The sequence below is a fragment of the Stegostoma tigrinum genome, chromosome 32, assembly GCF_030684315.1.
Source record: "Stegostoma tigrinum isolate sSteTig4 chromosome 32, sSteTig4.hap1, whole genome shotgun sequence".
Classification (NCBI taxonomy): Eukaryota; Metazoa; Chordata; class Chondrichthyes; order Orectolobiformes; family Stegostomatidae; genus Stegostoma; species Stegostoma tigrinum.
This window is the reverse complement of record NC_081385.1, coordinates 11,824,404-11,847,169: the sequence shown is the minus strand read 5'-3', so window position 1 is coordinate 11,847,169 and position 22,766 is coordinate 11,824,404. Positions and strand designations below refer to the sequence as shown.

Sequence of the window (22,766 nt, the reverse complement as noted above, 5' to 3'; positions counted from 1 at the left end):
ACCTGCAAAACTGTTACTGTGATATAAGTGGTCTGGTTTGATTGGTTCACAGGATTCAGGGTGTAGGACAGAGAGAAGCGAGACGGACATGGCAAAAAAGTGAAGTTGAACCAAATTCTGAAACTGAACTAACAAAAACCTCATGTGTCAAAATGAGTGATTATTTCTAAAATCATAATACATGCGTGCTAAAAACAATTCACGAATGCTGATAAAATTACAATTCCATTTTCTCTGCTTCTCCCAGGGAGTTGCATGATTGCAACGGATGCGTAGGAGGTGGGATCTCTTGGGGGTTGACAAAGAGAGAGAGAGAGAGAGAGAGAGAGAGTGTGTGTAGCAAAGAAGACAGGCAGGAGGAGGAGGGAAGTAAAGAGATATTTAGTTGTGTAATGGTCATTCTAATTGACAGGCTTCAGGCATGCGCAAGCCTTTTACTGCCAGTCAACTATCTACACTCATATGGTTTTAACATTGACAAAACTTTATGAAGAATTCATGTACTATGCACTCCATTTATAAATCTCATCCTATCACACTGCAGTTCCTTAATAATTAATCTAGCAGATAAGCAGGGGGCAGGTAAATACCCTTTTGATATTGTATCACAGACCTGTTACAGTAAGGAAGGTGATCATTCAGTCCACCCTGAGTGTTTCAGCCTTCCAAAGAATCAATATGAAATAAAATCTTCAGTGAGTTTGAGTTAATTTGTGATCTCAATATGCACGGAAAACATGGAAATCTTGCTTAGATTTGACTGTTTGTAAGGCGCTTGTCCATTGTTAAACGCAGCAGTGCACTTTTAATCATTTTTACTGCGCAACAGTCATTCAAGTGATATTTTGCAAGTTGGTTCTCTTCCACACACAGAGGGAGGGAAAAAAGTACATTTACACCATAGAAATTGATTCCAACCATAAAACTACAACTGAATAAAAATGTGCAATCCAGGTGCTGTCCTTCTGCTCTTGTATCTCAAGATGAAACATTACTAACATTTTGTCCTAAAACCAATCTCACTGATTCTGGGGCACTGAAGATGAGCTCTAAATTCCTTTAAGAACATTTACGTCATTGGGTGAAACATCAAGCAATATCTTTGGAATCAAGAGACTAGGCCTACATAGCGACATGACCTTCAACTATTAAAAGTTAGTTTATATAAAAACAAGATTATTTCATTGGGTACAAAACAGAACACATGCTAACTGTGCAACTTTGTTCCAGTGTTTTAGGAGTCATTTCCAATTATTACTTAGATAAAGAGATTGACAGAGGGCAAGAGGGAGAAGAAACAAAAGCCTCAAAAAAAAAGGTCCATCAGTAAGATAAGTGTATTCTCCAAATGAAAGAGAGTGGAAACATGGAAACAGTACAGTCCAGTCCAGCCCAGCCCAGCACAGGCCCCTCAGCCCGCGATGTTGTGCCAACCTATTATCCCACTAAGATCAATCTACCCTGCATACCCTACATTTTACTATCCCTCATATGCCTATCCAAGAGTCACTTAAAAGCCTCTAAAGTATCTGACTCCACTACCATTGCCAGCAGCTCATTCCACATGCCCACCACTCTGAAGAACTTAGCTTTGACATCTCCCCTACACCGTCCTCCAATCACCTTAAATTTACGCCCCCTCGTAACAGTCATTTCCACGCTGGGGAAAAGTCTGACTATCCTCTCTATCTATGCCTCTCATCATATTATATACCTCTATCAAGTCACCTCTCATCCTTCTCACTCCAATGAAAAAAGCCCTAGCTCCCTCAACCTTTCCTCATAAGACTCGCCCTCCAGTTCAGGCAGCATCTTGGTAAATCTCCTCTGCACCCTCTCAAGCTTCCACATCCTTCCTATAATGAGGTGGAGAGGGAGAGGGAGAGGGAGAGGGAGAGGGAGAGGGAGAGGGAGAGGGAGAGGGAGAGGGAGAGGGAGAGGGAGAGGGAGAGGGAGAGGGAGAGGGAGAGGGAGAGGGAGAGGGAGAAAAGAGAGAGAAGAGGCATACAGACGATAAGTGGAGAGGAGACAAAGCCAGTAACGGTGAGTGTGGGGAGGAGATAGGTCAGTCCAGGGAGGATGGACAGATGAAGGGGGCAGGATGAGGTTAGTAGGTCAGAGATGGGGGTGGGGCTTGAGGTGACAGAAGGCGATAAGTGGGAAGAAGGCCAGGTTAGGGATGTGGGGACAAGCTGGGCTGGTTTTGGGATGCAGTGGGGGCAGGGGAGATTTTGAAGCTGGTGAAGTCCACATTGATACCATTGGGCTGCAGGGTTCCCAAGCGGAATATGAGGTTCTGCTCCTGCAACCTTGGGTGGCATTGTTGTGGCACTGCAGGAGGCCCAGGATGGACATGTCATCTGAGGAATAGCAGGAGAGAGTTGAAATAGTTTGCGACTGGGAAGTGCAGTTGTTTAGTGCGAACCGAGCATAGGCGTTCCGCAAAGCGGTCCCTTAGCCTCCGCTTGGTTGCCCCAATGTGGGGGGGGGGGAGAAGGGGTTTAGTTGTGGTCCTTGAAAAATGAGGACATCTGAGATGTTCGGGAGTGGAATGTCTCATCCTGGGAGTAAATGCAGCGGAGACGAAGGAATTGGGAATAGGGGAAGGCATTTTTACAGGAAGGTGGGTGGGAAGAGGTATATCCTAGGTAGCTGTGGGAGTCGATGGGCTTGAAATGGATATCGGTTTCCAGGTGGCTGCCAGAGATGGAGACAAAGAGGTCCAGGAAGGAGAGAGAGGTATCAGAGATGGTCCATGTAAACTCAAGGTTGGGGTGGAAGGCGTTGGTAAAGGTGGATGAACTGACTCCCACAGCTACCTAGACTACACCACCTCCCTGCAAAATAAAAAAGGAGAACAAAGGCTGCCAACATTACCTCCTCAAGGCTTCTGCAATAAACCAAACGAACTACCGCCTCACATGGAATTGCTTGTGCCTGTTTTTGGCTAATAAACCATCTGAAAAGAGGCAGTTTATTTGAGTTATAGCTGTCAGGTAATTGTATTTGAGGCTGTTTGTTTTTGCAGTTGCAAGCCATCCCTCACAGACTGATACCAAAGTGGCTGCAAGGCAGGACTTGCTATGAATTACCAAGAAATCATGTGAACTGGTGCTGCAGAAACAGCCAGATCACATGCCCATTCTGCATCTACAGAACTATACTGTTACCTGCCTTTCTGGATGGAGAGACATGGATAACGTGCAGCAGAGACATCAAATCCCTGAAGAAAGCTCATTGGCAGAGCCGACACAAAATCTTGCCAATTAAATCAGAGGGTAGGTACTCCCACATCAGGGTCCTCGACAGATCAAACATCCCAGACATCAAGGCACCGAATGGACTCACTCACTCGGCTGCATTGGTCATGCCACATCACTCCCGCATCGGAGAAGCCCAGAGGAGGTTTACAAGAATGATCCAGAGATGAAGGGCTGATCACACAAGGAGCACTTGAAGATTCCAGGCCTGTACTCGACGGAGTTTAGAACAATGGGAGCAGGGGAGGGAATACTGAGAGACCTGAATAGAGAGTGGACACAAAGGGGCTTCCACTAGTCAGCAAGACTAGGACCAGAGGGCACAGTTTCAGAGTGAACAGGAAGAATTTCTATTCCCAGAAGGGAGCTAATTCATGGAACTCAGTGCCACATAAGGCTCTGGAGGCCAAGTCATTAACTGTATTTTAGACAACAATGTATAGGGGTTGGGAAACTTCAGCCATGATCAAGTGGCAGAGCAGACTTAGTGGGCTGAATGGCCTAATTCTGCTTAATATCTTAACATCTTATAGTTCCAGGACTTTGACTCAGCTACAGGGAAGGAATGGTGATGTTGTTACAAGTCAGAACTATATGTAGCTTGAAGGAGGATTTGCACATGGCAGTGTTCCCATGTATCTGCTGCTACTGGTAACAGAAATCAGTGAATTTCAGTGATATTAAAATTAATTTTGCAATCTTGAGGAACAGTGGGCTCCTTATGAAAATTAAACACACTAACTTTACTACCAAATGTAATCACTCTTCTGTACAAATACCTTTGATTATCAAAGTTGAAGTCTGTAACAGAGCTTGTCATTCCTGAGTCATACCACGCAGAAAAAAGCCTTTCAGCCCACCACGTCTACGCTGGCCTACGAAGCACCAGAATTAAGTAGTATCTGGATGAACACAGTTTTGCAAAAGGACGTGCCCCACTCTTCTATCAAGCAGTACGTTCTGTATACCTACCACCCTCTGGTGGGAAGAGGTTTTTCTCCTCCAAACCACTCGCTCCTCAACTTAAACTCTGGTCATAAAGGCATCTGCCGTGGAGACTCTCACACTCTACTCTGTCTATGCCTCTCAATTTTGTATAACTCGATAAATCAGATCCCACCTCAGCCTCTTCTGTTGTAAGGAAAACAAACTCAGTCTCTCCTCTTAACAGATTTTCTAGCCCAGGCAACATTCTGCTGAATCTCCTCTGCACTCTCTCTCTAGTATAGTCAAATTCTTCGAATAATGTCACAACCAGAGCTGTGCACAGTATTCCACATAGACCCTAACCAATGTTTTATAAAATAGCAAAGATTTCCCTCACTCTTACATTTCACGCCTGGTTAATGAAGGCAAGCATCCTGTGTACCATCTTCACCACCCTGTTTACCTATGTCACTGGAAGCGTCAGCATAGGGCCTTAGTGTATAAGTCCATTCAATCCTCAGCACCCACTAGGGACCATTTATTGTACAAGAACAGCACCCCAGCAGTAACTGGAGCTCCAAACCCTCAGATTAAAATTCTGACGCTCTACAAGCTGAGGTAAACCAGATTCCCCGGAGCTGGCATGAACTAGAAAAAGTATTTGCTCAATTAAAGAGAAGTAAATATCCTTTAATTTATAAACAGTCCTATCACATCATTGAAATTTACGTAGATTTCATAGTTTGTTATTTTGTTGGGAAGCAGCGATTCATTATATAGCTGCTAAAAGCAGTGTCTAATTGTGCTGCATAGACTTTGATGATCACAGGAGTGGATTTGGGTGGGTGAATGTGGCCAGGAGTGACCACACCCACCCCAACCTGAAACATTAACTCTTTCTCCTTCCACAGATGCTATCAGACCTCCACAGTATTTCAACCATTGATGTTCATTAGGAAAACATAGGGCCTTTCTGCCCTTGGTTTAGATTCCAAACTGGATGCTCATATTGACCCAGGTTAGGAAAGGTAAATGGTATTCAGTGGCCATTGGGGGTGTGCGTGTGCATGTGCACAGTATCCACACATGAACTTCTGATGAAGTCACAATTCAGGGTTACACACAACAGCTCACTACCTCTGTCAACTCAGTACGAACAGGTGCTGGAACTCAAAAAAAGAGTCAAGGGCATGCAGCAATTCCGTAATGAAAATTCTGCCTCTTTCTCTCTAGATGTCACCAGACCCAATGAGCATGTTCCAGCATTTTCTTCAGGAAGAGGGTGTAAATTAAGAGTAAAAAACCCGAAGTGTAACTTTTAAAGGACTGATGTTTTCAAACCTTTTCTCTTTCTAAATTGTAATTTTCAATACCCCCATTTAAAATAACACAGCAACAGAACATTTACAATTTTTTAAATGACTTCTAGCAGGTCAGAGAAATACTAAATTTCCCAACTAGTGGACATAGGAACAAAGACACACAGTCTAAGAGAATTATCACATGGGTTATCACAGCAATGGAATGCCTTACCACATGCCACCGTGAAAAAGGAATTTATAGCATTTCAAAGAGAAAACTTAAGTGTTTGAAAAGCAAGAAAAGGATATAGGCGTTAAAATGTTACAGAAGAGACTAAAAGGAGATTGCTTCAGCTGGAATGCTCTTCGACTGGAAGAGAGGTTTCACAAACCAAATGGCTTCCTTTTGTTGTAGTATTTCTATGATAATTCAAGTTCGAACATGGAGGAACAAACGCATCAAAACATCCAACTGGCATTAATGTTTCCTATAAACGACACCTGTTCCAAAATCTGTGAATGGACATTTGATTTATTATTGCCACATTTACTGAAGTACAGTGAAAAGCTTTGCCAACTTACTAAAATCACACTCCAGTTCAGTCTTGCTGAGGGTCCAGACATCCTGATCTGAACACAACCAGCTAATCCCATACATCTCCTTGAAGTGAGGTGAAAGTGCCCAGCAGTCTGTAACAAAGCAGTAAGTTCAGCACAAAGGCTCTCACAATTCATTCTTTTCTTCTGATTCTACTCAGGATTTATAACGAACAGAAAAATTATTCTTGGCTGGTCCTGCTCATACCTCACATTGCTTAAATCAGTATGAAACAATGAGGTTGTTAAAAAAAGGTCAAGTTTTAAATTTGTGGTTCCAGCTTGGCCAGGGTCTTGTCCTGGTTCACAGGAAAGGCAGAAAACACTAGGCTGACCTTTAAAGTTAAGAATGCGCCTATTTCTTACCTGCACATTTTTTTTGAAAAAAAAAGGTGAAATAAGTACAACACAACCTATGGATACAGAATGGCTTGGTTCCTCTACCATTAATTAAAATCAAAAAGTTTGTCAAAAAGTTCTGAACTGCAAAATATTGAACAAAGTTTCTCATTATTTTACGGAAAAATCGTAAACATCCAGCTGCTGGCTGGCTCGCCCTCCAGCTTATATATCCAACAAGGGTTGGGAAGGGTCTGGTCATGACGCTCCAGGCATCAGGAGTATAGTGGAGCCCTGATGAGAAACATCAGAAAAACAGATTCCTATTTATTCTTTGTTACCAGTAGAAGTTATTCATTCCTGCAATCAATTTGCAGGAAAAGAAAATAATTTTCTACTATTGAAAGAAACATGTTTCTAAACTTGAGGATAACGCCAGATGATCATCTCCAAACTCTTTCCTCATTATACATTCTTCCCATTATGGAATATGCACACAGGCAAACAGCCCCATATCACCTGAATGCCAATTTCAAATAACCATTGAACATTAAGTGTGACCACATTCTCACTTCCATTTCTATTGCAAAATTCTGCAGAATAAAACAATTTAGACAAGTACTCAATAATTTTAGGGCAAATTTTTAAAAAAACATCAATATGTTGCAGGCAGTTACTAGCCTCATTCAATACTATAAAATTACACTAATGATTTATAGTGGACAGTATTTATAGTCAGTATTAATTTCCCAGAGATACAGTAGTTTTGTTTGCATGACAAGAGATTGCACTAACCTGGCTGGAAAGGAATAAAAGCCAATTACAATACTGGAACTAGTTACTTTATTCAACACTATTCAACTTCACTCCAATAATAGTGATTTTCTTTCAGCTGATTAATGACACATCCATTGAATCATGTAAGCTCTGTCTGATTTATAGTTTCATATTACACAAATCTAGCTACAGTTGCCTCAGCAAACAAACCACAAACAACTTTGCAACCTCCTCCTAAGCACTCACCAAACCTTTCAACCAGGATGTTCATTACTATTCTAGTTGACCATAAAATCTTAGAACTAGTTTAAAATGGCAAGGTAGGTCTTGTACAAAGCTGCTCCACGTGCAACCAAGGCAGCATACAACTCAGCCCCAGACCATGTTTGTACCCAGCTTCTGCTGATTTTGCTCATCTTAGACATGATGACAGTAGGGGTGCTATAATTAACCTTCCTACCAAGGTAGCCTGGTGTGGGAAAGGATACCTTGCTCTTGTTTACTACACAGTAAATCTCTGTTGGAAAGGACGGACAGAATCAAACTCAAATGTATTACCCCACAGTGAACCTACAACATGACCCCACTTCAAATTTAATCCTACAATTGTTGCGTCAAACAAGGAGACCATTTGGCCCATTAACCTTACAAAAAGACATGGCTACAAATCAAGCCATTGCCTCATCTTCTCCCCGTAGCCATGCAATTTTCTCTTCAGATGATTCCGTCTTGAAAGCCATGTTTAAATTTGTCTCCATCACCCTCTTAAGTAACGTACCCCAGATCCTAAACATTGCACAAGCATGATTTTCCCCATGTCACCTCTGGTTATTTTGCAAATCACCTTAATTTGGTGTCTGCTGGTTCATGCCAGTGGGAATACGTATCTCTTGATCTACAACAATGCCCAGACGCTCCATTATTTCAAGCACCCTTATTGAGTTTTATGTCAACCTTCTCCAAGGAGATCAGCTCAGTTTTGCCATTCTATACACACATACAACTGAAGTCTCTCATTACTGGAAACATTTTCACAAATCTTTTCTGTATCCTTTCAAATGCCCTCTCATTCTTCCATAAGTGTTGTTTCCAGAATTGGACAGAAAATTCCAGTTGGGCCAAATTAATGTTTTATTTATATTCACACCAGAGAATGACCAGTAGGAGTCCACATCCTTTTGCAAAAACAAACTACAAAAGAATTACTACCTCTGCATTAAAGTATTTAGAAATTTCAGTATTATACGATTAGTAAAAATGAACAGGATTAGAATGCATTGCAGTTGAAGAGAAATCAGATCACAGGTAAAAATAGCTCCACTCAATCCAACTCTCCCATAGGTATATATTACCAGGATCTCTACTTCCAAAACTGTATTCACCAAACCCTTTTCTGAAATAAAATTAAATTTTGCCTTCATGTTGCTTCTACAAAGTACAACAGGTTTGAACCTCACATGTGAAGTACATATATACATCATTGGTGCTTACCATCTTGATTTGATTTATTATTGTCACATGTACCCAAGTGAAAAGCTTTGTTCTGTTGGCAGTACAGGCAGGTTATAGCAAACAAGGATATACAGCTCACAGAGTGCTTAGACAGAGTGAGGCATATAACATTATGGCTGCACAAGAGGTGCACAAAGCACGATCAATATTATTTGAAGTTAGAGAGGTGCATTCAGCAGTCTAATAACAAAAGGGACAAAGCTGTTCAAACTTAGGAGAGTCACAATGTAAAGTTATCACAGCCTTTCTATATTAGGTCCTTATTTCAGTTCCACTGTCTATTCCATACACTGCCCAGTCTGAGTTTGAGTCATTGAGTGACTTTGGAGCAACAGGGTTCTAAATAACATGATCATGGGAATCACTCTAAAACTGTTCTTTTAAAGTGCAACCACAATTTAAATAAAACATGATCAAAACAGATAGCTCCTGAAAAATTACACCCTTCCTGTACCCACAGTTTAGATAGGGTCAGTGACATTCATGTTTATTGCAAATTAGTTACTGGAAACACAAGCTGTAAATGTAACGAAACACTGATTCACTAGTCAATGAGAAATGATGAATATATACTTCCCATTTCTGACACACTCACCAAGCCACTATATAATAAATATTCCTAGATCACACTGACACTAGGGGTCCAGTAGTGTTCTGGAGGAAGCATTTCAACATTGTTTGGGAAGTAACTGGACATTGTACGGTCTGCTTTGCTGGTGCATAAAAATGACTTTTTAAAATGGTTTTTCCTTTGCCCCTGTTGCTTTATGTTGCACTTTTTGTTTTAAGCTGAAGGACGTATTGTTTTCAGCAATTTGCCATCCTCTGTCACAAGCTCACCACATGTTTGAACTGAGGGAATGACTTGGTTTTTTTAAAAATTTGAACTTTTAATCCAGTATGAACAGAATACAGTTAGAAGCAAGAATCTTACTTGAACACTGACATACCCCTTCTGACAAATTTACCGAACTAACTTCAGGATGCAGGATTAATGCAATAATTCTCTTTACAGCACCAGATGAAATTGTAATGCAACTCATACATTGTGCAGTCCAAGAAAATCTGTTAGTAACGTACAGGAGTCAGATTATACACAAACTCATATCTAGATCACAGAATATTGTAGGTGGTTAGTTTAATATCTCCAATTAATTCTTTTTTAATTCACTCGGGGGACGTGGGTGTCACTGGCTGGGAAGCATTTATTGTCCATCCCTAGTTGGCCTTGAGGACATGGTGGCGAGCTACCTTCTGAAACCGCTGCAGTCCACGTGCTGTACGTAGGCCCAACACTTGTCGAAGATCTTCCCGAATTCTGACCCAACAACAGTGAATGAATGGTGATTATACTTTCATGACTGGATGGTGAGAGAGTGGAACATACACGGTAATTTGTCTTGCAAATTTGAAAGCAGAGAAATGCATTACCTCCTACTACATTGCAGGATTTTTAGAAAAGTGGATTCATTTTAGCATCCTGGAATTAATGCAAAATTTGTTTCAGATATATATTCCAACTACTAGGAGATTTAGACTAGGAGAAGCGAGAACCAAATTATTTCAGTTTTAGATTTGGAAATGTCTGAGGAATTGTGTGCGCAACATGAGGGGCACCCCACAAGACTAAGAGGGAGACAGTGGCCCCAGGCAGAAGTTTCCCAGTATATGCCTTTTAATCCCAGAGGCTGGCCACAGTGGGATGACAGAAACAAAAGGCACCAGACATGCAGAACCTTCCTCATTACAGGTTTCCAGCAACAACAACCAACTTTGTTGCCTTGAGGACTCTTCCAGCTGGGGACTGATCCAGCTGTTGATAGCACTCAACCTCGAAAGACTGCAAAAAAATTCCATTCCTGCAGCATTTTAAAATCCAGAAACCAACTAGACACATTGAGAATATAGGGCAGTGCAGAGAGGGACCAATATTTGCACAGGCCTTTAGCAATATTTTCCTTGCATTATAGATAAGAGGGCTTCACTTTAATACCCTGGTAAACTATTCCAATTGAAGGATAATCCCCAATTTTCAGAAGTGCCTTATTCATTTCTTAAGGAATTTACAGATTCTGAAGAAACTGACGTCTGAACAAACTGGCGTCCCAAACACAAGTAACGGAAAAGAGGAGAAAAAAAAATCACTAAGATGTAAATCCTTAGCTAAAATCTAGCCACCTTGCTACCAGATTTAGAAAGTAAATTTAACATACAATAATCCAAATTTTTGAACCTCTACGCAATTCAACTGTAACAACATCAACTATGTCACTGCATTAAGCCCTATATAAAATGGGGGTGGGAGGGGTATCGAGGTGGGAATCCTTATTGTATCAGTGATAATGGGAACTGCAGATGCTGGAGAATCCAAGATAATAAAGTGTGAAGCTGGATGAACACATTTTTGTGCTCCTGAGATGCTGCTTGGCCTGCTGTGTTCATCCAGCTTCACACTTTATTATCTGGGAATCCTTATTACCTTGTATAATCGATTTTTGTCCACTAACATTCGGCTGAAATTCATACGCATGATGTTAACAATATAACAGTGGGATTGATATAAACAACGCACACTCACCCTTACTGCAAAAAAAAACAAAAACACCGAAACAGGTCAGAGAATAATGTGAACACTATTGAGAGCCCTTTCTTTTAAAAAAAAAGTGCCTCCTCACTCCTAAACGTGTTTCTTGCCGATAAGATGCAATTATTCAGAAAAGCACGGTGGGGTGGGGATTAATGCATCATTCACAGGTCAATTTTACATCCCCGGGCATTCCTCGTTAATTGTCAGTTTTGAGAGGAAATACTTTTGCAAAGCACTGTAGAGCTTCACTACTCATCCTGCTTATGTTAAAGGGATGACTGCACTTTCATCCTCGCTGAAGCTAGCCCCTTCGTTCCAAATAAGCTTTTGAGATGATCCAAATTAAAGAGTGCGTTTGATGTTTGCCGCTCAACCACAGACAGCATCTTTAGTACAAAAAAGGGGATAGATGGACGGAGAGGGGGGAGGTGATGAGTGCAGAGGGAAAAACAACAAGCATTTGGAACTCTCAGGTAACGTGAACACTCCCACCCGCTGGTGACAAACTGAAACAAACCGACTGCACCTTTTAATGTTGAAAGGCTTCGCAGTTGCATTGAATTTTGAATGTGTGGATAGCAGCCGGGGTATGGGGAAGGGGGGAAAAGGGAGCCGTTTATCATTAACCCCCGAGCAGCACATTAAGTCAAAAACTCACATTGCCGCAGGAACTTGAAAACTGATGGACTTCAAGATAAAGTTGATCATTTTCCCTATTCATAAAACTGCCATAAAATTGTGAAAACTATTAATCCTGAGAAGTTTTTTAAAAAAGTGTTTTCAAAATGAGGGGGTCCAAGAAGGCATTTTTTCCCCCCTGCAGCTTTTTTTGAAATACAAAGTTTCAGGTCAAATTTACACCGTAATGTGTCGCTATACTGCTCCGAGTATCATCAATTATTGAGAGGGGTTTCTACCCGTTGGGAACCTGAGCTCATTCCAGGGCCTCTCTCATCTTCTCCATCCTCAGACACCCTGAAACAACAGTGCCAATGTAATACACCACTTGTAAAGCCTGAGAGAGACGCGTAAAACAAGCATTTCAGTCCCTGAGCTTGCCTTTCCGATGACATATATTGAATGTAATCTTTTTTTAAAAAAAAGTCATTTTAATAACGTTAGCTGGGCTGTCAAATGAGGTCATTAAAAAATGTACGAATACAATGTTCAAACCCTCAGACAGAAGGTTTCACATAAAATACTCTGTTTTATTCCAGCTTCTGTTGGAAGTGAACTTTTCACATTACCGCAGTTAAGGCAGTGGTAGTTGACAGAAGAAAAAACAAAACAATATCCCGCAATTCAGACATTAAAAACGTTTTAACTGACCGACCCACCACCCCACCCAATTGACCTAATTTCCCCCCCCCAAACGTTTTAGCCAGCCTCGACCTCTCTGCTGTTTGCGATTCTCACTCAGCACCACAAAATCCAGCAAAAAAATCCACTCTCTCGCGAAATTATTTCTTGCAACCTGCACTACAACTCATTCTAAAGTTCGTTTAAGTATCATTCCGAAGGAGGATTAAGATGCAAGGGATTTTAAGTCATCTTGTTGTTTCTCAGCTCGCAAGGTTAACTATGATCGAAGCCAATTTCTTTCTGTTTGAGCTTCAGGGAAATTGATTTTGTCACAAGAGGATCTGCAGTCAGTCGAGATAACCCTGAGGAGAATTCCAAATGCGGGACTCAGACTGAAGTGGATATCACCTCTTGTTGAGCAAATTGTGTCAGAAGAGACAATAGCTGCCACTTGCTACAAACATTTGAACTTGCTACATTACTGGATACATGAGTAACACAGTAGGCAATTTTAAACATTGTTGCCTTTAACCTCCTTATTATTGCAAAATAACCGCCTTACATTATGTGCCTGACGCACAAAAAAAACCAGACAATTCTCGAAATCAATTACATTTTGTATCATACCAAGAGGCGACTGACTTCAGGGAGAGTGTGAAACATTAACAGCTTGGATAGCTGGTTACAATAAAAAGTGAAATTTTAGGAACAATATTGTCAGAAACCAAATTTAACAAGTCATGCTTCTGAGCCCAAAATAAACATTTCATTGTTATTTTTTGCTAAAAGACTCCGCGGAATTCTGTCCAGATATTGCATTCACCTACACGATTATGCATCGCTCTTCACAACCAGAGAAATCTACCTACTGCTGAAGGTGAATGTGTGCATGTATAACCCGGAGGGAGAACAAGCATACGATTGCCAACAGACCATCGTGCACGAGTGCATGGAATTAAATGTTTCCATACAAATAAGCAATATTAAAAAACAAACAAAATTGCCAACACATTACAAATGCAAAGAGCACTTAAAAAGTCTATTGCCAATTTTAATATGTGCAAGCGAGCGGAGTTGAGCCCCTTTTGCAGCCAGAACTTGGCAGCTCAGATTTGAATGTTCCTGACACGAGCAGACACACGACCGAATGTGTACCAGGGTCTCGGATCTGCTGCTCAAACACCGCGACTGAGGAATTCACAGCGTCTCATTCCAGACCAAACCTGAAGCCCAAAACTGTACACAGTTTCAGAAACAAGGAGGCAGTAAAAGAAACATTGAAAACATCGGTTTGTCGCAAATATGTGTTTCAGGGGTTGGGGGAGGCAAGTTCTTTGAGATTTATTTTAAAAAATGGAAAACTCCTGGACATGCCGCCAACCGCACTCCCCTTCCTCATTCGGCTGGGATTCAAGTCTTCCCTTTTCTGTCGACACAGTTACAAAAAGGAAAAGATAAAACAGAGGTGAACAAAAGGCTTCATACACCATTCGCCCCACTCCCCACTTACCTCAGTTTTGGTGATGCGGTGTCTCGCCAGTTTGACGACGGCGAAATTCCCCTTGCCTAAAGTGCGCTCGATATCGTAGAAACCCACCCGCACAGGCGCCCGATGCAGCTGACTCGGGCAATCCGCCATTACCATGCTGGGAGCCGGTATAAAACAGCTACTGCACTCATATACACAACACAGGACCCACAACAACAAACACACCGAAGTTAGTTTCTCTCATGTGTGTGCGCGCGTGTGTGTGTTGAGAAGGAAGGGAAGCAAAAAAAAAGTATTAATTTTTAAAACAAAACAGGATCTATGAAGTGGTAAGAGGATACTTTAAGGGGAAGGTTTGTGGTGGGGGGGGGGGGTAAAGGAACAAAAATTCAAAAAATGGTGGGTGGAGGGCGGGAAACTGGATAGTTTCAACCCCGATCTAAGAGGCAACAAAAGGGAAATAAGGTTCCAAGGTCCCGGTCGTTGCAAGAGGAATCATTACTACCCTGGCTGACGCATATTGACGTAAAAAACTCCGGACTAATGTGTGCAGAAGGCGGGTTCTGGAGCTTTTTCTCACAGCCCTGCGAATTTATCGCCATGGCAACCCTATCCACCTTTTACGTCAGAGACAGCCACTTCTATTCTCGAGGTTGTCAACTTTGAAGTCTAAATACTGCCACAGCGCTGCTGCTGTTTGTAGAGAATGTGCTCTCGCTCGCTCTCTCCCCAACTCCAACAGGATTCGAGCCCTAAAGCCTGGGAGTTTCTGCTCTAACTTTGCATTTGCAGCCTCTTCTGGGATTTTTTTCGTGCGCGCCCACCCCCCCGTGCCCACAGACCCCAATTTTTTTTTAAAGTGAGCAGCAAAAGGGAGTTGGAGGATTTTTTTAAAAGTTGTTTTCAAGTAACTTCCTAATTACAAAGTACATCACGTGGCATCAAATTCAACAAAAATGGAACAAATGTTTTATAGCAGCTAGTCATCTCAAAATCCAGACTCAATGAATTTCACCCTCCCCATCCCCCCAACACACACACACATATCAGGGCACATGGTGATGTTGGAGGTTAGCTTTATTGCCCAACTCTATTTGAATGAGTTCCAATTACTCTTTGTTCTGCTGACATTGCGTGCTCGGAAATGTAAAAAGAAGCTGTCCTACCGCGAAAGGGATGTTTGTTTCTATAGCGCCTTTCACGACGATGGCTATCCCCATCCTGCAGCCAATGAAGTAAGTTTAGAAGTGCAGCCGCGAATGTAAAGGTGGGAAACACAGCTGCCAGCTTAGACACGGCAGGGTCTCACAAACAGCAAATACGTGATGATAACCAGATTGCCTGTATTTATAAAAACAAAAAGAACTGCGGATGCTGTAAATCAGGAACAAAAACAAAGTTGCTGGAAAAGCTCAGCAGGTCTGGCAGCATCTGTGGAGGAGAAAACAGAGCTAACTTCTCTGAAGTCAGAGGAAGGCTCACCGGACCCGAAGCTTTAATTCTGTTTTCTCCTCCACAGATGCTGCCAGACCTGCTGAGCTTTTCCAGCAACTTTGTTTTTGTAATCTGTATTTATTATGACTCCTCTTCAAAATAGCTTCATGCACAGGCAAGGACTCTCGTGGCATTGTCCCCACCTCTGAGCGAGGAAACTTGTGTTCAAGTCCCACCTGATCCAGAGATGTGTAATGGCGTCTCTTAATGGGTTGATTAGGAAAATGTACCTCCCAGGCCAAACAGGGCTTCAGTTTAATGTCATAGCTGAAAGAGATCACTTCCAACTATCTAGCACTCCCTTTGTACACCGGTGAGTTCCTGGAGAAGGAAGCTGAAATCAGTGTTCAGATTCAGAGTCAAGAGGGCAACCAAGTGAGCTACAGCTGACATGTGACTGAGCTTGCCAGTAAGGCTTAGTTGCCGAATGTAAACGCCTCTTGCCTGCAGGTATCGTGTAAATATAGCCCGTTTGTTCTACCAATAACACACTTCATTTCGGAGGGTGGTACAGTCGAGAGGTGATAAAAAAAGACGCCATTATGACAAAGATTAAAGGTGTATCCAGATAAGCTGGGTGAAATATTAAACACATTATCTTAACAGGGGGTTTGATCTCAGTGAATTCATCATTCTCTATTATGCATGTGAAAACATGCCTAATGCACCGAACTTAGTAAAACAAAAGAACTTTATCAAATAGTGCAAAATGCACACATTTCCTCACATCATGGTGTATTTCAAAATCTATGAGATATTGTAAATTATAACAAGGAAATAAATACACTAAAGTTTTGATGGCAAACATTTCCCATAGCCTAAGAAACTTCTGTGCACAGAATCGTTGCCACATTGTACAATAGCAACAACAACTTGCATTTATGTAGCACCCTCAACATGGTTAAACAACCTGAGGAGTTGGATTTTATGGAGATGTTGTGAGTCCCATCTGTTGCTTGGGTGATGGGAAGAGACCCGTGATGATCCTTTGACTTAAGTGGCACAGACATCTGGCCGCCAGTAAGACTTTCCCTGGATCAAGATCTACCTGCCCAAAGCTGCTGGCCAAGCAAAGGTCAACAACTTTTGTGAACAGTAGCTTCACTATGAAGGTGGCAATTGCTGCCAGAGACAACTAGAAAAAGCACAAAAGTGAGAACGACAAACTACAGATATGTAATGATGGGAGGGGTTTCGATGGCAAGGAGAGGAAGTCAGATGGGGGTGTATGGTGGGGGGGGGTGGTGTGGGGTGAGTCAGCAACAAGGGCTGGGGAGAAAGCTCCAAGCAGACAATCCCACCTTCCCAATGTCACATCTTTCAACTGCACTTTGACAGATAGAGCCAACAGCCTCTAGTGGACCACAAGCTGCCTCCACAATTTATCTGTTGGGTGTGCAGCTTATCAACAGGCCATCAGGCAGATCCTTCGCTCGCGAAAATCAGTTGGGAAGAGATTCGTCAGCGATTTCATTGGCACAACCGTTGGTGGCCGTAGAGTCCTATCCTGGACCTGGTGACCCTGGGGCAGTGCGGGCAGGGGAATGCTCCGGACAGCAGGGCTTGAGATGAGGGTACCTTCCTGCATTTCCATCTGTCCTCTGCAGCTGCTCTCCTCGAACATTCGAAGTGCTCCGTCGCCGTCGTAGTTTTCTTCCGCCACGCGTCCCTGTCCGAGGCCGGCTTTTGCCATTCCGTTGAGGCGATGGCAGCCTGAGACAGTTGTTGCTTCAGTTGGTCCTTATAGCGCTTGTGCGGGGCACCGTGGTTTCTTTTGCCTTCGCAGAGTTCCCCGAAGAACACTATCTTGGGTATTCTGGTGTTGTCCATACAGGCCATCTGCCACTTGGTTAATACCAATGGTGATGGAATGAGGACCTTAAGTGGATTTATTGCCCGTCTAATTTCCATAATTGATGCCAGGGCAGGCGGTCCAAACAATCGGCTTATGTCCCAAAGACATCCTGGCAGAGGAGGAGAGGCAGTGGGGCTCTGACATGTCACCACCCTGGGTAATTAAATGCCCCCTGCCTCTGAACACACCACATGAGAGGTCATAACATTCCACCCGAGCTGTTTCACAGATAAGAAAGGTGTAGAGCTGGATGAACACAGCAGGCCAAGCAGCATCAGAGGAGCAGGAAGGCTGACGTTTTGTGCCTAGACCCTTCTTCAGAGAAAATAAAATGTATGTGTTAGAGATACATTGTCAAACAATGTTGGATGCTGAGCCACATAAGGAGACATTAGACCAGAAGAAAACTCAAAGTGTTAAACTGTGGGGAGCATTTAAAAAGTGGGAAGTGAGCTGGAGAGGTTTAAGGAGAGAGTTTAAGGTTTCAATAGTTGAAGACACAGCCCCCAGTATGGGAGCAATAACAGTCAAGGATGTGGAGGGGGCCTGATTAGATTAACTGCGCTTTAATATAATTCACTGTACATAAAAAATAATGAGAGTGTTTTAAGAGATCGGATATGGTGTGACTTCTTCCTTCCTAAGTAATAACTTTCTAGTGGCAATGTTTCTGTCTTCACCTTTTCTAATAGAAATGTGCATGCATTCTAAAGCATCATATTTATTATTTTCCTAGAACTTGCCACCAGAAAAAAGGTCTCCCTGATAGTTTTAAGATATTGTTAATGCAGGTCAAAGAAAAATTCCGACAGACTTAGTAATTGGTTAGTAATATTCACTTACAGGGCTGTGACCAATTGTTGGAAGAGTGCTGACATGAGATAATGATAGTTTGGGAGTGGAGTAGTAGGGACATTGAAAATTTAATTTATATGATGTATGGTCCCTCTGAGGCCTGGGGAGAAGGGGACGTGCTAAGAACCAAGATTCCTTTAGCTATGGAGCCACATGGGGGAGAGATTTTGTGTGGGAGAAATTGCAGACAGTTCTTGGTCAGATCAAGATGCATTTGCAACACAAATAATAATGAACAGAGCTAAAATAGTTTGAGAGGAAGCATAAAGTTTGAACTGACCTAGCAGCGGGATCCATCTAAATATTTTATTCTGAATATAGCATTCAATGTGAATCTACAGCAGACATAAGTAGAATGAGTCTATCTTTATCATCACTATGAAGGCATAACAGTGTATGGCAATAGGAGCTTCATTGGATAAGCAAGAAGTTTGTCTTCAGTTAAATCCTTTAACATTAGGAAAATCTTGGGAGTGAGATTTATCATTAAAAAAGTCAGACAAAATTAAACCTTCTTTTATAGAAAGCTGCATTTATTTTATTAAGTAGTTTAACACAATTACAGTTTCGTCTGTACAAATGAGACGCAGTAAATTTGTTTTACATTACATAAATCTATTTCCCTCACAGAGTAACATGAATATACCATCAATCTGCCTTCCTTATGATGTCATGAGTGCATTGCGGAAATGGCTTGCAATAAGAACATAGAGCCATTGTTAAATTTCTATTATATCATGGGATATGAATATTTTGTTTAAAAGATAGGTGTTTTTAATGAGAATAGTTCTCAATCTGTGCAACTGTTTAGCCAAGTGGTGAAGATTTCTAAAATGTTATCAACTCAATCCTGTTTCGACAAATTTGTTTAGACATGTCAAGTTATATTCATCCTCCATACTGTCTTTATATTCATCATTAAAGAGCATAACCTCACTAAGGGACTTAAGAAATAATATTTAACTTTAACATCCATGTGCTAGTGATGTGATGATTCAGAGCAATGTGACATAGAGGAATTGAATGGGATAAGATTCATTAATCTGCTTGGTGCATGGCACACTCCCAATTTTGGCTGGACTGTCACAACTTATGTAGTGATCATATCCATGATCTTTTATTAGAATCATAGAGTCATACAGCATGGAAACAGACCCTTCATTCCAACAAGTCCACGCCAATCATGCTCCCAAACCAAATTAGTCCCACCTGCCTGTGCCTGGCCCACATCTCTCCAAAACTTTCCTATTCATGAACTTATCCAAATGTCTTATAAACGTTGTAACTATACCTGCATCCACTACTTTCTCTGTCAGTTGTTTCGACGTGTGAACCTCTCTCTGTGTAAAAATGTTGCCCCTCAAATGCATTTTAAATCTTTCTCCTCTCACCTTAAAAAATTTCCCCCTAGTTTTAAACTCCCCACCCTAGGGAAAGGCCCCTTGTTAATCACCTTATCTGTGCCCCTCAAGATTTTATAAATCTTAGTAAGGTCACCCCTCAACCTTCCACACTCCAGTGAAAAAGTCCCAGTCTTTCCAGTCTATTTTTATATCTCAAACCTTCTATTCCTGGCAGCATCCTGACCATTTTTTCTGAACCCTATTCAGTTTAGTAATATCCTTCTCATAACATGGCAACTAGAACTGCACCCAATACTCCAGAAAGGCCTCACCAACGTCGTGTACAACCTCAACGTTATTTCCCAATGCCTACACTCAAAGATCTGAGCAATGAAGGGAAGCATGCTAAGCATCTTCTTAACCACCCTGTCTACCTGTGATACAAATTCCAAAGAATTATCTACCTGAACCGTTAGGTCTCTACAACATTACCCAGGCCCTACCATTAAATTGTGTAAGTCCTGTCCTTGTTTGTATTATATACCTTGCATTTATCCAAATTAGACTCCATCTGCCACTCCTCAGCCCATTGACCCAATTAATCAAGCTCTCTTTGTAATCTTAGATAACCTTCTTCACTGTCCACTATATCACCAATTTTGGTGTCATCTTCACACTTACTAACCATGCCTCCTATATTATCATCCAAATCATTTATATAAATGACAAAAAAAAAGTGGACTCAGTACTGGCCTTTGTGGAACACCACTGGTCTCAGACCTCCAATCTGAAAAACAACTCTCCACCATCATCCTCTGTCTCCTACGGTCAAGCCAATTTTGTACCCAGTTGGCAAGCTCAATCTGAATCCCATGTGATCTAACTTTATTGTTTATTCATTCATTGGATGAGTGTGTTGCTTGTTATGCAGCATTTATTGCCCATCCCTAATTACACAGAGGGCAGTTAAGAGTCAACCACAGTGCTGTGGGTCTGGAGTCACATGTAGGCCAGACCAGGTAAGGAGGGCGTTAGTGAACCAGATGGGTTTTTCCAATAATCAACAATAGATTCTTGGCCATCATTAGATTCTTAATTCCAGATATTTATTGAATTCAAATTCCGTCATCTGCCATGACAGGATTCGAACCTGGGTCTTCACAACATTGTCTGGGTCATTAATTAGGCTACCATGCGGAACCTTGCCAAAGGCTTTACTAAGGTCTAAGTAAACGATGTCTACCGCTCTCAATCTTTTTGGTTCCTTCATTAAAAAAAACTCAATCAAGTTTTTGAGACACAATTTTCCTCGCACAAAACCATTCTGTGGAAAAAGCACAGCACTGAAGAATGCATTGTCTTGCACACTTCCTAGAGGCAGGATTACAGCAACATCACCTCAATCCTTGTAGCAGCTGATCTGTCAGCTCTGTCAGACACAGACTGATGTATGGTCCAGGGAACCTAACAAAGGGAGAGACGTCAAAATGAATATCAATGAGACCAAACTTCCCACTTTAGCCCTTAGCTATTTTTACATCTCTTTTCAGAATAAAACAAAAAGCTGGATGAAAAATAAATGTTCCTGACATCATCAGAGGATTTAGCTGGGAGATGCAACTCATCCCGATTGTGTGATGCAGCCAAATTAATGTCAGAAAAGATGGTCATTAATTTAGGAGATGTTGCAATTAATTTAATGATGTTATTTCAAAAGCACACATTAATTCATCTCCCTCATATGTCTCCTTGAAGCCAGCATTTCAATTACAGTACCAGTTTTTAACATTTAAATGGAACATTAAAAATAAAAACAGAAAAACTTAGCATATCAATCAGCTGATTACTTCAGTTTAGGTCTGTAAAAACATTTGTTTTCAATTTGGACATTGCTATGGCCCCAGACCAGGCCACCAAATTCTTTGTTATGATCCCAAACATCTGGTTAGGGGCCAATAACCTTTATTTTTAAAGTAGAGAAAAGGTGAGACCCAAGGGATTTATTAAGAAAATAAAGTCACACATTTACACAATTTTGTCAAAGTTTACTCGACAATGTTAAGACAGTAATACAGACTGTTGTAAAGAAAAATCATATCAGAATGTCAATTCTGTTTCTCTCTGCATGGATGCTTTCAGACCTGCTGAGACTCTCCAGCATTTTCTCTGTTTGTTTAGAACTTGGCTAAGATAGTAAGTGTGATAATGGAACTGAAGACATCAGTGACATGTAAGAGATATTGCTTGAGCAATGTCTCCACCATATTGTCTGGTTTCAATGGGAGGACTGTCAAACAAAAGATTGTTTTCTTCATCAATTAGCTCCAGAAACATTCACGCACTACCCCTGTAAAATCAGTTATGGTGGACTGGGCACTGAGTCTGGATGCTGAAATGTGTCTCCCCACCAGGTCCAACTTCCTCAATTCTCAAGTGCCCAGGGTTTGAGGAAGAACAAAGGAGACCGCCGCAAAGACATTCTAAATGTCTCCTTGAAGCATGGCAGCATTGACATTAATGCTTACTACAAATAGTTTGAAATGGCAACAATCCATCAAGTAACCTCATGTATTGTGTCCAAACCCTATAATGATGAGGTCAAGCAGCTGTCAGAAGTGGGGAAGAAAAGAAGAAAATACTGCTGACTGGAAGCCCCTGCCTCATGGGAAGTCTTGCTCAATGTATCCAAAGATCTCAGACTCTAGTCTGTTCCCTCATGTGAAAACCCACAGCAGAAACACGCAACCACGGATACGCATTGTCCTCAAATTGAGGGATACTCAATGACATACAACAACAGTGAAATTCATGGTACCATGTCCCAATGTGAGACTAGAGAAACTTTGAGAAAATCAGGAGGGTGGGTTGAAATTATTGGAGAAATTTGTAAACACAGTGTCACAAATGTTAAATCTAAGGTCTCGCTCGATTACCGGGCTGAAAAGAGTTTCGGGAATTGGACACACTGTTAAATTCTCAGTCCGCACTCTGTGCCAGGAGTAGTGTTTCCAAAAGGATAGCCCGGGGTTTCTGTAATTACACATCACCTGCATGTGCTCACAATGAAAATCTTTGCTCTTAAGATTTGTTTATGCACTCAGGTGGGTGCAGTTAGCAGCCTGGATACT

At 41.6% G+C, this 22,766-nt stretch overlaps 1 protein-coding gene across 2 annotated transcripts in view; it reads right to left on the bottom strand.

The window, feature by feature from the left end:
* sik2a (salt-inducible kinase 2a) overlaps positions 1–14,626 on the bottom strand; it is a 208,539-nt gene extending 193,913 nt beyond the window's left edge. The window contains exons 1-2 of one of the 2 annotated variants that reach the window (XM_059639119.1): positions 14,113–14,626; positions 6,071–6,178 (exon numbers count right to left, since the gene is read on the bottom strand). In XM_059639119.1, coding sequence (XP_059495102.1) covers positions 6,071–6,178; positions 14,113–14,247 — 243 coding nt within the window. In that variant the 5' untranslated portion in view covers positions 14,248–14,626. The remainder of the gene's footprint in view (positions 1–6,070; positions 6,179–14,112) is intronic. The other variant, XM_048562031.2, reaches the window with a different exon arrangement.
* Positions 14,627–22,766: the final 8,140 nt, after the last annotated feature.